At 36.0% G+C, this 15,721-nt stretch overlaps 1 protein-coding gene across 2 annotated transcripts in view; it reads right to left on the reverse strand.

Annotated features, from left to right (window-relative positions):
• Nucleotides 1-15,721, reverse strand: part of Spata16 (spermatogenesis associated 16) — a 232,536-nt gene that overhangs the window by 17,883 nt on the left and 198,932 nt on the right. For both annotated transcript variants that reach the window (XM_004834609.3, XM_087186515.1), the window contains 4 exons: nucleotides 13,882-14,028; nucleotides 12,713-12,825; nucleotides 4,533-4,697; nucleotides 1,849-1,932 (listed from right to left, as the gene is read on the reverse strand). In XM_004834609.3, the coding sequence (XP_004834666.1) occupies nucleotides 1,849-1,932; nucleotides 4,533-4,697; nucleotides 12,713-12,825; nucleotides 13,882-14,028 (509 nt within the window). The remainder of the gene's footprint in view (nucleotides 1-1,848; nucleotides 1,933-4,532; nucleotides 4,698-12,712; nucleotides 12,826-13,881; nucleotides 14,029-15,721) is intronic.

Genomic DNA, 15,721 nt, shown 5'->3' on the forward strand with positions numbered 1-15,721 from the left:
TTGGTGTAGCAGAGTCCTTGCTTCAAGTTTGTAAATTTTAGCCATTCCAAACTCTTCCCTGTGATTCCCCAGCCCTAAGGGGTGGTAGTGCTTTCTTTAATTGCTTCTTTAATAATAACTTATTGTTCTCCTTTGCTTTTTCAGTTACATAATTAATAATGCCATAGTTAGCTAACCATTCTTTATATAAAATTTCCATTCAAATATCTGGTGTGATTTCTGTCTCCTGACTGGGCTCCAGAGGAGTTTATATTCTCAGCCAAAAGCTGCACCTGTGTCAGTTTCCTTCCTTAATAAATGGCACTAGCAAACCTTCCCCTGTGCCATGCTTGGTTACTCAAGCAAGTATCCAGGCCTCATTTTGTATTGTGTCTATATTCTCAACTTCCATATCTCATCAGTTACAAGGCCTTCAGGTTTGGCTTCCTAAATATTTCTTATTTCTCTCTGCTTCTCTCCTTTTTAAATCCATCACCCTAGACCATGCCAACATCATGTCTCCCCTGGGTGACTTTCATCTCTTCATAACTGACCTTCCCACAGTTCCATAGCCTTTTAAACTTGTTTCACTGAAGTTCTAAAGGTATTTCATTTTCTAGATACCCACACTCTGAAATATTCCAAATCCTCAACTCACTTCATAAATACATCTTTGATTTGATTTCTTTTCTTCTGTATTTCATTTTGGAATATTCTCTTCACCTGTTTGTCATTTTTCTTCAGTGTGCTATACTTCCTTTGTACTCTTTGAACAAACTTTCCCTGTTTGGGAATCTTTCCTTTTACCTGGATAATTACTAATATTCTTTAGATGTTGTATAACTGTCTCAGAGATGGCTTTCCTGATCTCCCAGTCTAGGCTATTCTCCTGCTATCTGCTTCCATAGTTCACTGCATAGCTCCTTTCTCCTGTAGTATCCAATACACTTATAAGTGGCAGTCTAGATCGCCATGCCTGATCCACCACAATAACCCTAACACCTAGTGGCCTTACAGAACAGTAGATATTCAACAAATACTTGCTGAATTCTTTTGATTTTTTTAATGTGTGTATATCGGGACATATGAGTTGATTTCAGAAGACACATTCTTCCTCAGAGGCAGCAAGATCCTTCAGGGCTGGATGCCACTTCTTAAACCTTAGGCTTTTTTGCTCCATTTACATCTCTTGACACCAGTCTGTCTCCCCTTGTGGGATTTTACAGTGATGGGAGGAGATACTATCTTGAGCTGGAAAGGAGACCCAGCATTACCAACTTTTCCATTTTCAGAAGGCCCTGGGGTGTCACCCAAGTCTCCTAAGTACCTGGTGCATGGCTCCTCTCGGGTGCTTGTTACATTTAAAGCCCAGTGACCAGCAAAGGGATATTCCTCTGCTTCTAACCACCAGCATGTTACTCCTCCACCTAAGTCATCGATGCACTAGTTTCTTTGTGGCTTACTATAATGTTGTCATTAAATGACAACAAATGACAAATGACAAAAAGGGGGAAAAGAATTGGGAAATAGGCTAACACACTGGTGAAGAGCCTTTAAAAAGTATCATCAACAGTGATGAAGAAGCAAATAATTTCAAAAGAATATGAAAATGAGTGCAAACATGAAGAAGAATCATGAAAGCATATGACAACAGTCTGCTGGGAAGGAACAGACCTGAGGGGACAGATTAAATAAATTCAGCTTTGATTTTGGTTATACTTCCATGGAGAGAGCTGCATTTACTTAAAAAAGAAAACAAACAGAAAACGACCCAGGGAACTTTTATTTCTTTTTATCTTCTAAACAGATTTGACTCAAGGTGGACATTTTCTTTAGTTCTATAACTTTTCTTTCAGTTCAAAGTCTTACCTTTTCAATTGTATTCCATACACGTTCTTTATTGCTTCTTCTTCCTTCAAGGGTGTCCATAGCATCTGCCATTAGTAACTGCAGCTGTGGCACCAAGATAAAAATTATCAGTGTGGAATTCACACAGAAATAACTTCTTTAAATACACAGATTAAAACCTAATTAAAAAATCATTTGTACGCTGATGATTTTATTACTCATCCTTCCCACAATGAACACTGTCACCTCATCTTTGCTTGAGTCATTACAGAGTATTATTGCAGATATAAAATATTGAAACAATGAAAAGGTTCTTCTTGAAAATTTGTAGAAAACGTATAGGTTTTAATGTAGTAAGTGTTGATGTTTTGTTAAAAACAGATTTGGGTTGTAAAGAATGAAGGAGGTAGTTAATTCTCTCAGGAAATGCCATGTAGTACATGAACACGTTTTAGTATTTATTTTCCCCTGAGGCTAATGTATCATAATTCTATGCATCAAGCAAAAGCTCACCAGAGAATGATACTGACATTGTGCTATTTTATTGCCTCTGTAAGAATCTAGCTCATTTAAGTTCTTTTCTGTGTTAAAGTTTTGAAATAACTGTTTTTTAAAAATTCATTATTTATTTTTAGGTCCCAAAGACAAGTTTACAACATGCCTCACTGTGTCCAAAACAGGTGTCATGTCATATTCCAATTGAAAACAATCTTATATATGTACTTGATGCACATATGGCTGCAAAATAATGAAGCCTCATTAAACCTTGTGATACTCAAACTTTAATAAAAAGCCCTCCCTGAAAAGGGACACATTTCCATGTAGCTCACTGCCACATCAAACAGTTTGAATCCGTGGACAATCTTTCTGTACTTTAGCTATTGCAGAGCTTAAGTAGGAGGGCGGAGTTGAGTCACTCAAATATCCTCTATAGAGCAGTCGATGTTCATCTGGTGCCCTGCAAGTACTACTAGGACTTATTTTTTAGGTTAACCCATACTTGGAAGCTGGAAAGTAAAATCTATCACTTAAGGTGATAAAATCTTGAAGATATATATATATATATATATATATTTCAAGTATTTGGCTTGCAGATACACATTCATATATATCCATTTTTTTTCTGGTGAGCATATAAATTATGAAGATATTCCATAAAATCCCATTTTCTAGGGCTTCAGATACTGAAAAATTGTCCATTAGAAAGGGACGTCAATAGTGTTAGTTTGCTTCTGTTTGTGTATATTTTGAAAAATGAGTATTTCTGGGGGGAGAAAAACATAGATGTGTAGTTAAGAAGGCTATGTGTGGCAAATTGCCCTGTATTTTTCATTTAAGTCCTGAATGTACTTTTCAGGAAGAAAAGATCAACATTTTGCTGGCTTCCCTAAATTAACATTTTCTTTGCCTCCGCTTATCTCAGAGGAGCATTAATCATCCAAAATTGGCTATAATATACAATTTGAAAGCTCATACTTATGGCATTCCTGAATGCCTTATGAATGGCAAGATAAACACTTAGCCTTTTAGACGGTGTTCTTCTGCATACAACCATAAGGGTTTAGAAAGTATCATTGCCAGTTTGACTTAGTAATTCCTTGATTAATAGACTTATTTCATAGTTTTCATCTTTAGTATGCATGGTTTTATTCTTTGGTTAGCCAGACCTTTTCATGTGCTTATTCTGATATCAGTATTTATTTAACACACTTTTAACAGGTTTAGATGAACATTATAAATGCTGGCAGCTCATTTCTTGGTTACATTTTTGAAAGCTCAAACAGGGAGGGTTCTTTTAGTTATCTGAAAATTACAGGTAATCAGTTTGGGCTGTTCTCATCCTTGCTAGGTGAATTCAATTCAGGTCTATAATTAGTTTTAGCTACTCTCAATTAAAGCTTCAAAGTAAAGAGCCCTTCCCTGCAGCACATCAGGATCTCCATATAGAGTAAATGTTACCTTTTTCTGTAGGGGCAGCACACTGTTTAGTAATTAATTTTCAAATGAAGTGTTATAAATTTTCATATTAATTATGATTTTAATACACAATCTGTTTGAAAAGACTTTCCGTGAGCTATTCCTTCAACTAGCTAGTTTTTGACTGGTTCGGCTAAAAAAAAAAAAAAAAAAAAAAATCTAGTTTTCTGAGCTAACCTGTAAGTGCAGTTTAAAAAGCAGCTATTTGGACTAACTACATTTTTCCTTTCAAATAAACTAAGTTTTATTGATCTATCCAAATGTACTAGTGTGTGTTGACACTGCCAAAATACATGGTAATACTAGAATTGATTAAGAAAACCCTAAGGACCATTTTGTAGGGTTGTATTTTTACACATAATTTCTTCTGTCTTCTCCTTTTTCCAAGAAGAGAATCATATATTAACATATCTTAGAGTTTTAGAAGCAGTTTATTAAAATTTCATTTTACTTAAAGCAAAAAGCCTGACACAATATGAGTACTCAGCCCTTTTTTGTTTTTATACATCACAAAGTTCTTGCTGTAAGAGATGGAAAGCAGTCAATGTGAGCAAATAAAAATCAGATATCCCTACATTTTCCAATTTCTGCATTAAAATGCTTCGTGAAGGGTAGGGAGTTTGCCTTCAGACTCCATTTATTATCACTTTTTTTTTTTTTTTTTAGACCATATCACTCTTGTTTTGGCTCAGGGCCTGTGAAAGCCTTAAACAAAAACAAATACTTACCAATTCCGCCTCCTGTTGACTGATGTCCCGTAGATAGGGAATGGTTGCTAGTTCTGCCATTGCTTGATTAATCACTTGGGACTCCTCCTTTACTCTCTGCAGCTGGCTGAGGAGGCTGGCATACTGAAGCTTCTCCATCACACCTGAGCATGCACAGAGCCCACCCTGGTCTCACAGGAAAAAGAAATGTTTCAGAACAAAGCCACAGAAAGAGACCCCTTCCCTAGGGACTGAAAACTTCCTGTAATACAAATGATCGTTTCCTTTTGATCATTTTAGGAAAAATTGTCTGTACACTTTTTTCAAGTAGGTGAATATGCATCTAAAGGAGCTCTTTTCAGGACTGTTGAGATGGGTTTGCTGGTTGTTCTGCATTGAGAAGTGATGCTGAGAGGAAAAGACAGGACTGAAATTATATCTGTGCTCTCTTAGTTGTGATCTCATAGGGCTGTGTCCACAGAGGAGGTGACTTTAATCACCAAACCATCATGCAACCTAAGAGCTGCCTACTATCTTGTGTATATAAAAGAAAGTTTATATGAAACTTGAGTTCTGTTTATCTCAGTGGCTTACGTTAAAACTCCAGCTCTCCTTTCATCTTTAGTTCTCATTGGATGGCCTTGTATAGTGGCTCCTTGTCTTGTAGCAACTCACTTTGATTTCTAGGGTCATTTCAACAACTGACAAGATTCATCTTGAAATAGAGTCCTCTGCACATTTGTAAGGCCCTCCTCTCCCCAGGGAATCTATTGGTATTTCATCTTTTCCTATGATGAGGCAACTTAGAATAAGGTGACCCACCTTCCTGCATATTTGGTACTGCCATCCACAATGAAGGGACATTACCTTCTCTAAAATGTTTAATACAGTTGTAATACTTGATAGGAGAGACAGTTTATCACAACATCCTCCTGTTTGTCTTTAGGGAAAGGTAATGGATGCATATTGAGGCCATACTCTTAAGTGAAATAAATAGGACACACGTGTAAATACCAACTAGTTTCTCTAGTGTGAGAAACTGAAAGTGTAAATAAGGATAAAAATGATTAAAATGAGTAATTGATAATTTGAAATAGGAAAAGGTCCAAAGGCATAGGGGTGGCAGGAGGGGAAGGGGAAAGAGAGGAAGGGAAAGGAAAAATTATGAGAAAGAAAAATAAAGGAAACAAAGTCTATGTAAATAGGGAAGGGTGGAGGGGGTTAAGGGTGCACAGGTAATGGGGAAAATATAAGAACTAAGATACATCATGTACAGATACAAGCACCCAATAATAAATGTAAATGTATTTTATACCTAAAATGTATCAATTAATATATAAATAAAAAAAGAAAAGGTATATACTTTGACATAAGGGGGACGTGTAAAGGCTATAATCAAGGCCTTGAGTTTCTGGTAGTCTGCTATTCCTGTGTTTGGAGGGTGCTGAGAAATGGGAAGTTGCAGGAGCATTTAATTTTACAGTTGCATTCTGCATCCTGGTGCTCTGAAGAGGAAGACTGTGTGACCAGTGCCACTTCATGGCAGGGCTCTTCCTGGACCACCTGCACCAAAGTCTTTCGGCTCCTTTGTTAACTAGGCAGTTAATAGTCTTGGGCTTCATTCAGTGAGACTCAGTATCTTGATACGGGAGCCTAGAAATATGAATTACTTAGGTGCCTTCCTAAATACTTGAATATCTCAAAAAGTAATTTGAGAATGAATCATTACCTTACAGCTCTGATAAAGTATCTGATAAGTACTATTTTATTTGTGATGTTTATAAGAACTATTTATGAATGCTTATGAAACAGAATTTCTTCTAGAAATCAGAGGAAGCAGTCATACTTTTTCTTAAAAGAGAATTTTCTCTAAAGGAAAGATTGTTAGAAACTAGCAATACTAAAGACTATCTGAACTTCAACTTGAATTAAAAGCAGTTGTTTCTGAAATGTCATGCTCATGTTTTGATTGATAGTAACCTCTAGAAGCTGGCATTTTTCTAGAATCTTGGAAATAAATGAAGGTTAGACATCATAGGGTTTTATTTTCCTTATTTCTCCCTAATACCTATCTGTGCCATTCATGTAATGTCTTCTATTCTCACTAATTTGTTCTTTTTGATGAATCATTTATATGAAAATCTATAAACCTATAGGAGCTATGACTGCAAATTGTGGATTTGAGATCTGTTGCCTGAATTGATGAAATAGCTGGCCTACCATTCAGTTTAAATGTGTAGCTAAACAATGGCATTCTGTCAAGTAGAGGAAAGCAAGTTGGAGGAGAAACAGTTTTCTTTCTGAAGAAAAATTGCTTTCTTTGTCCTTCTCTAAAAAGAAACAATGGGGCTAGTTGTAGGCAAGTGGTGTAGTGACTCAACTCCAAAGAGCAGAAACAAGTGCAGCCTGCTTGGGAACATAATCTATTAGTGTAATTTTCCAAAACATCAGGAAAATAAAAATAGTGGAAGGAAACAGTGCTTTGTTAGCCTGATTGTTGGATGCATAACAAAACAGGAAATGCTCCATATGAATAAAATATTAGAGAAAGAATATAGTTGCCTGCTAATAGCCACCCATCCTCTCTTTGCCCCAGCCAAATGCAGTTTGGGTTATCAGGAAGCTATAGATTAACATTTTATCTATACCAGATAGGGGTTTTTGAAAGACAAAGTTAAAAAGATGAAAATTAATATTTAATGCAACAGGAATGTTTTAATGCTATTATTTTAAGAAAATAAAAGAAATAATGAAAAATGAAGGAATTAGCTTAAACATCTAGCACTAGCTTCTGAAGGGAGGTAGCCCTCCCAGAGAAACTTTAGAAGTCATCAGAGGGCTCCTTAGTTGCTGGAGAGAGTATAATAAAGTGGCCAAGACTGCAGCTAAAACCTCATGCAGGTACAATGAAGGTTAGGTAAATAGCAAGTTCAAATGAAGACTTCAGTCAGATAATTGCCTAGGTTTAATAGAAGTTATGGATAAATGTTTGGGAAATAAGTGGCACTATATAATATTGCTGAAATGCAGAGTACAAGTATTTGGGATGTATTTCCATTTGGCATAGCATATACAAACAGAAACATTAATTGCAAAGGATAGGATAGAAAACACATATTATTGTTCATTTCAAGTGTGCATACGTAAACATTTTTCATACTTCACTTGAAAGAAATTAAAAGAAAAATTAATGAGGTATTAAAAATGGTTAGGTCATTTTCGGCAAGTCATTCTGTGAAGGAAGCTTTTTGCATGGCGAGAGATTTTATTTTAACTCTTTAACATTTAGTTCAGAAAGCACAGTACATAAGGTTTGAAACTGACAGAAGCCAGTAAAGTTAATGAATAAAAAAGCAGAGTGCCATTCATTAGCATGGGAAATAATTAGGACAAAAATCTTGAGAAGGAAAAAATGCCATTAGAGCAGGGATGCTGGTTGATGTTCATTAGGATTGGAAGCCACCAGGAAAATTATGAAAGATTGTAGATTATAATTCTTAAGATGTCAGAATCTTTTGTGTTTGGTCATATGTTGTGCACCCCGCAGTACAATCTATAAAGACAAGGAAACTTGTGAAGTATAAAGGAAATCATTGGAAGAGAAACCTCCCTCCAACCAGGGAAGTCTTTTGTCTTCTTTACTAACTGTGACTACCATCTCTTGGTAATGAGTGAACATTCATGTTCCCTAGGAAGCTTTTCACTATTAATTATCTGAGTCTAATTTGTTTGTATTGTTCATTTTAAAAATTGAATATAGCTTTAGAATAATTTTCATGTTTTTTTATGTGTGCTTTGCCTCCAGCAAGGATCAGACTTTTATTTCAAAGAGAAGTAATATGCCTTAGTGATAGAATACTGGGAAAATAATCTGAACTCCTAGCTACTGATCACCTAGATCAGCGAACTTGAATTTAAAGATTTCTCATTGGTAAAACGAAGGTGACACAAAGTCACCAAATTGAGAGGGTCAAGTGAGATAGGGTGAGAGATGCTTTAAACATGTGTTTCTGCTAAACTCTAGTTCTGTAGGGGAGCCTTTTGCATGCAATCAGCATGCTTTCATTTGTCTAATAACCAGGACTAGTCTGTGTGTGTGTGTGTGTGTGTGTGTGTGTGTGTGTGTGTAGGTGCTCAGGACTGAGCTCTGGGCCTCATGCATGCTAGGTAAGTGCTCTACCACTGAGCTACATCTCCATCCCTTTTTATTTTGAGACAGGATCTTGCTAAATTGTCCAGGCTGGCCTCAAACTTGTGATTCTTCTGCCTCAGCCTCCCAAATACCTGAAATTACAGGTGTGTTCCACAGCATTTTGCCTCTGTATTTCTTCTAATACATTTGGGCCAAGAACAATTCTTTAAATGTCAAAATATTGGGTTTCAATGTGTTTTCCTACATGCATGTAACATATTTTGATCATATCCAGCCTCTATTATCCTGTCTTATCTCTCCTCCTCCCAATCTTACTCCCTTCCCCTTGACTAATAAAAAAAGTTTCAAGAAAATTTCTTGATTATGAAATGTTTCAGGGATTTGGAAACAAGAGTAATCTGTTAGCTTTAGAAAAAGAATTTTACTTTAATATGCTTATGTTGAAGGAAAATTGCTATTCTATAGTTTTATATGCATTTTGTAGATAATAAAATCCTTTATTTCAATGGAGGAAAATAGAAAATTGGTGAAACCAAAGAAAAATTCCTTATGATATTAAAATTTATTGTTCAACCAGGTTAACTGTTTTCCTAATTAAAGATGCTGGTAGATTTTATCTAAGTAGATAAAAACTAAATATTTATAAAGTGATTAAATATTCAATATGTTTAGGAAACAGATCATGAGAGTTCTTGATATTGGCTAAGTATTATTTAGAAATCTGTGTATTTAACATCATTTATGTGACAATATAAATGTGATAATACTTTAAAATTGTATAAGTAATTTTGTTCAGAGTATTATGTCAAGGACTAGCATTATCTTTTGGGTCTCCTGCAGTTTATGAATGCTAAAGTTTTAATGGATTGTATTTTCATATTCCAAAGCCATTTCCATTGTCAAAATGAATTAAAAAATATCGGAACATAGATGACACAAAATATATTTCCTAGCTGGTCTGGATGAAAGTGTTGATGTTCCAGATGCATGATTCTTTCCCTGAGTAAACAAGGAAAATCATGCCTCAGTCACCAATATAAAAGGTAAGTGAAAAATTGAAATTATTCAGAATAAATATATTGCCCAAGGCATTGATCATTGTTTTCCAGTGGAAGTGTCCTGGAAGATGCATGAAGCTGAGGAGCAAAAAGAGAGCATGAAGCTGAAGTCAAAGCCTGCTGTTAGAGAGGCTGCAGTCCAGCATCTGGTCCCACTGTGCCCAGTAGATCTGCTCCATGGCTGTAGAGAACACCTTTCAGCCTGCCTGTGTGAGGGGATCTGAGGAAATCAGTGATCTAAGGAATATGAACTAAGGGAAACAATTTGAAATCCATAGGACACCAGCACTGTCTTCATGTTAGAAGAAGAAGGTGTAATTTCAAAGTATGGAGCATGTATAAAGAAAATAAAAATGAAAGATCTGGGAAACATTCTTCTGGTCAAAACAAACTAAAACCAATACAAATAACTGAAGCTTCTAAAACACTTCTAAAATACTTCAACATGAGTTAGGTGCTTCTGGTCTCACCACTCTATGGGGTGAACCTGGCAGATACCAGGCTATTCTATATATGAGAAAAAAAATAGCTCAGCAGCCAAGTAACTCACCATATAGTTACTCACCCAGGGCACAACCTTGGGCAAAAGGCTTAATCTACATGTGTCACAAAGCAGGGTAACAATAAAGACAATGCAGTGCCTACATATTTAAGCAGATAACTTAATATTTGACCAGAAAAAAGCTCTACAGCTAGGAGGAATTTAATACTACTTTTGAGTAGTGCTTGGGTCATATTTAATGGTACCATGTAGGAATAATTTCTAGTTACCAACACATTACTTGCTTTATTAAGTTAGGTTACCTTGGAATTCAGTTTTATTCAGTCTTGCCTTAAGAAGCTGTGGCTGGGAAAACAGGAAACCAAAATGCCAATATTTTGATGCACTTGTAGTCCTGGGAACCTTAATATTCACTCATGTCAATTCCATTAAAACTCCCTGACATAATCTCCCCAAAACTGTTATTTCTCATAAAAGGGAATATAAAAAAGTTGATGAAATTCCTTGCAGTTAGCAGAGCAAAATGGAGACTGGTTCTAAAGAAGATGAGCTGTTAATTAGATACTAAGAATCTGTTTAATTATGGTTTTTAAATCTTTTGTGTAGACACATAAAGATGTAGACATATACAGATTTCCATGTGGTCAGAATGCCCTTGAAAGGTGAAGAAGAAAGGAATGATGAACATAGAGAAAATACTTAATGGTTGGATTGGCTGAACCTGCTTTCACACTAGTAGATATGAACCAGCAAATGATGTAGTCATTTTCTGAACAATTAACGGGGTAAGGCAAGCATTGCTTCAAATAAACAAGGCACAGATAGATCACTTCCACAACACTGAGCAACTACGCTCTGCTAGGACAGCCACGTAGTGATGAGATCAAATAATGCATCATGGTGATGTTTCTTGGTAGCAAAACTTACACTGCTTACAAAGACCTGACGATGACAGTGATGATAAGTGTGAATTTCTAACTAGGACGGGCAGGTTGGTGAGGACATGTATGTGTGCATGTGGTGGGAGGAGGTTGTGATAAAGGGTAGATTGCGGAATAGGACCCAACATTTATAGTATAGTTGATAAAATTGATTTAGATGGAACATTTGTGGTTCCCCCAATTATATGTCGAGCCCTAATACTCAGTGTAATGGTATTTGGAGACAAAGTCTCTGGGAGGAAGTTAGGATTTGATGAAGTTATGGATGGGGCCCCCATGAAGGGATTAGTGACCTTATAAGAATAGACACCACGTAGGTTGCTCTGCCTTTCTGTCATGTGGGGACACAATGAGAAGGCAGCTGTCTGATAATCAACAAGGGAGCCCTTGTCTGAACCCAGCCGTACTAGCATCTTGATTTTAGGCTTCTGGTCTCCAGAACTGTGGAAAAATAAATTTCTGTTTTTTAAGCCAGCCAGTCTTTACCACTTTGTCATGGCAGCCCGAGCCAGCTAAGATGGAGGTGACCTCCTAATTAATAGAAATATAGGGAAGGATAATTAGTGGAATGTGTGTGTGTGTGTGTGTGTGGGTGGGTGGGTGGGTGCTGGCATGTGTGTAGCTGTGTGGTAGGCAAATGTAGTAAAAATATGCTTTTGTATTTGTAATGCATAGAATTATAAATTATGCAAATATATTAGGCATTTTATAGCTTTTCTAAAATGCTGAATAATGTTATTGAGCAGATAAACTGCTGAACAGATGTTAAGTAGCTGTTTGTGATGACCCCCTTGGATCTCCTTGTAAGGTAAGAACATCAAATCAACGGTGTAATACAAAAGCCACAAAAAGAAAAAATTTTAAAATTTCCAATATACAGGCCTTTTGAAAAATATTAAAAGAGGAGAAACTTGCAATGGTTATAGCCTGTTAATGAGAATTTCTCTTTGTGTACTTTCAGTACAATGGTTTAAATTTTGTAAAAGAGCATCACATTATTCAAGTCATATTTTGGACTTTTAACACTTAAAAGTAGAAAAAACGTATTTTCCGTGGATCATAGACAGGGATTAGATAATTTACCTTAAGGCTGTACAAAGTTCAATGCCAATGTTTATTGTAACAACCAATTCATCAGTGCAGAGGCATTAGCTTGAACAGCTTTGAATTCTTGTGTAGGTAATGAGATGGTTATATGCTCAATAAACAAAATCGAGAAAACAGTGTGCTTGCTAAAATTTTATTATTGATTTGAAATGAGAAGTTCACGGCAACTTTGAATTAGATATCAGGAAGGCATGAAGGAAAAGCTCTTTAAAGAGACACCAGTGTAATAAATACTAGAAGTTGCAAAGTGTAGCATTGTGATGTTTTAGAATATAGGAGGAATAAAAGCATTAGCTAAATTTGGTTTTGCAAATGAGATTTTATGTGAATGTTTCTAAAATCATCCAACGCTTATAATATCTGCTCCATAAACTTTCCAAATTTCTAGAATTCTGTAATATTTGTACATTGGACAAACATAGAAAAATTCATGTACCTACATTCAATTGGGTGCCTCTAATAAAATCCAATATTGGCAAGATTCGCTTCTCCATTGTTTCCACGTGTCTCACGTTGTCTTCTCTGGTCAGCCGACTGAAAGGAGTTTTATGATCTAGAAATTGTAACAATAAACTTTTATACTGTTTTCCCAGACTTCCATTTCAAAAATGTTTTCTTTAGCAAGCTATAAAAGGACATCTCAATATTAATAGATATGAAATCTTTGGTATAGAAACTAGTCCCATTCCTATACCATCTGTATAACAATGACAGATCTATGAGAAAGGCAGAGGAGACATTGCCCTTTAGAAACTGTCATTTCCTCATTTTGTTGTGTTTCTTGATTGAGAGATTGAAGAGACGGCCTGTAACAATTCACCTATCTCTGCAGTGTATGTTTTGCCTGAGTTGTGAAAAAAATGTCATCATAAATGTGTCTGATTCTTGTCTTGTTCATCTCAGGTATTATTCAAGTGTCTTTGAATGTAGCTCGACTTTGAATGTAGCTCGAAACTGAGCTAAGCCTCAGAGGATACAGCACAGGCAAAACACCAGTTCTTAAGTATGTGGTTAGAGTTGGTGGGGTGAATTTAGCCTGGTCATGAATTCATCCATAAATTTCAGACTTCAACTCCAGGAAAGTATTTCCTTGATTTTTTTTCAAAATTTCAACTAGGATTTCTGAATACCATTGCACTATAATATTCCTCAAGAGATCTAAGCTCAAGGTATCTAGTTACATAAGAAAAATATATTAATATAACATCAGAGGATCCAAGTGATCTAAAGTTGCTATTAGCCATACATCTTGTTTCATGGAACAATTCTGTTGCATAATTGTGTTTCACATTTGCTAACTAATCATGAAAATTCCTTAGACTCTTCAAGTGTTCTCTGCCTAAGCACTGGTGATAGAGGTAGTTGGAGTGAGATGTCTGGAGTCAGGGAAGTGGGTCCTCCATAATTGTGTGTGCTCCTGGGGAAAGATTTCCTGAAATTAGAGGCCTAGGTATTGTTGACAAATGCACAGATAAGAAAGAGCTAATTATAGCCAACCGTTTTTGAGGGCTTAGGCCCTATTACACATGGAGCCCTGTGATGATAAGACTCGAGTAATGCACAGTTCCTAACTTGTATTGAATGATAATAACAAATCCAAGTGACTTACCTGTAAATGTTGGTAGCTTTGTACTTGGTATTTTTTCTAAAAATTTTCCATCATCTTTGTTTTTGAAGCCAAGAGTCAAGAGATATTGTTGAGAAGGAAAAGATGACCAGTTAGCTGTCTGAGGCAACACGTGGAGTCCACAAAGATCTGAAATATGCAGAAAAAGAGCTAAGAGACTTCAATGCAGTTTTATTATATTCAGGGTCTCTCTCCTAGAATTTAGGGATGATATCTGGAAAAATTGTAAAAACAAACATTAAAGGTACAAAGTGAAAGTATGGTATCAAAAGGTATTTCACTATTAATTTTTCCTAGTAATCTATGCATAAACAAAGCATAGTAATAAAATATGACTAGGTTATGTGGCCATATTTTCCTTATTCTCAAAATAATGGACAATTAGGACCAGTTTACAGGCTTAATATTTTTCTCTGTAACTTTGTTAGAAAGATTTTTCCGTTCATAGTTTAAAATGTAAGGAAACAAAAGGGAAGATAAATTACCAGGTGAGAATTAAAATGCAAGGAGAATTAATTTAGTTATTATCCTTCCTATAGCTACAGAAAGAAATTTCAAATGATAAATGCAAGACTGTTGTAATTAAGCTTGGGAATAATTCAAGTGTTATGAAAACATTTCTAAAGCACATTCACTCCTAATGATCAAAAGAGTTGATATTTACTAAAAACTTATTTTCTACCTGCTAGTGTTCTAGGAGTTTTGTGTACCCCTTCTTTATGAATGGGGGTATTGCCCCCATCCTATGAGAAAGGATTTAAGAGACATAGACAGGAAGTAATCTGCTCAAGAAACCAGCTTGAAAGTGGGAAAAGCAGAACTCACACCCAGGCAACCTACCTGACTGCAGAGATGGGTCCACCCACTGCACTTATCTTTGAGATTGCTCATCTCTGCACTACTTTTGGGGCAGGGAAAAATGTCAGGCATGGGATCTTGAAGGTCAGGTTTGCCTAATTCATTTCCATTTTGAGCAACAAAGCTTTGTTTTATTATAAAAGACTTCTTAAATGAAGGAGGTCGAACAGGGAGGTTTAATAAGTCCCACAAGGTTAATTAATAATCTCAGAGAGGGAAAAAGTGAAATCCCAAATATCTTTGAATTATGATTTTGTTAAAGTTCAATTTTTCACATAGAATCAAAACTCATGGTAATCATTCAGAAAGATACAGCCTTCTTTGTTTATCTGAAATCTTTCTTAAAAAAATAATAGACATAGTGAACCACTGGCGTTTTTAGCCAACCTCTATCTCCACTTCTGTTTTTTAGCTGCAGAACAAGTTGTACAAACTAAAATTTGCTGAGAGATGTCATGCTTAAAGCTGATATAAAGTAGAGCTGTCTTACTTGGAGGCTGGGACATCGACCACCCATTCTCATCCCTACAGCCTCGCCTGAAGCCTCTCCACAGAACTCCAATTTTTCAAAGCAGTTTAGAAAACACTGCAGTAAGCTATCTGGTAGAGTTTGGCTGAATAAATAGGATATGTCTGTTAAATAGAAAGCGAAAATCTATGGGAACTATTTAAAGAATTAAATTATCACTGAGTACTGTTTAAACCCAAACACAGAACAAAAACATACCAAGCATGCTTTGGTCTTTCTTCAGTTCTTTAGGATTAGGTTACCCCGACTTAATGTTAATGAGGACTGATATTTATCTGCACTTCTGTGCCGTATCCTTTAGGAGGATTATCAGTTTTACTCAACAACCATGGGGGGCAGGGGATATTATTATTCCCACCTTACAGATGATGAAACTGCAGCTTCAAGAGGTTACAGACATCTAAGATTACACAATGAGCTAATGGAGTCACCAGA

The sequence above is a fragment of the Heterocephalus glaber genome, unplaced genomic scaffold, assembly GCF_053883595.1.
Source record: "Heterocephalus glaber isolate CG9 unplaced genomic scaffold, H.glaber_assembly_v1.0 deba00001504, whole genome shotgun sequence".
In the NCBI taxonomy this organism is placed as follows: domain Eukaryota; kingdom Metazoa; phylum Chordata; class Mammalia; order Rodentia; family Bathyergidae; genus Heterocephalus; species Heterocephalus glaber.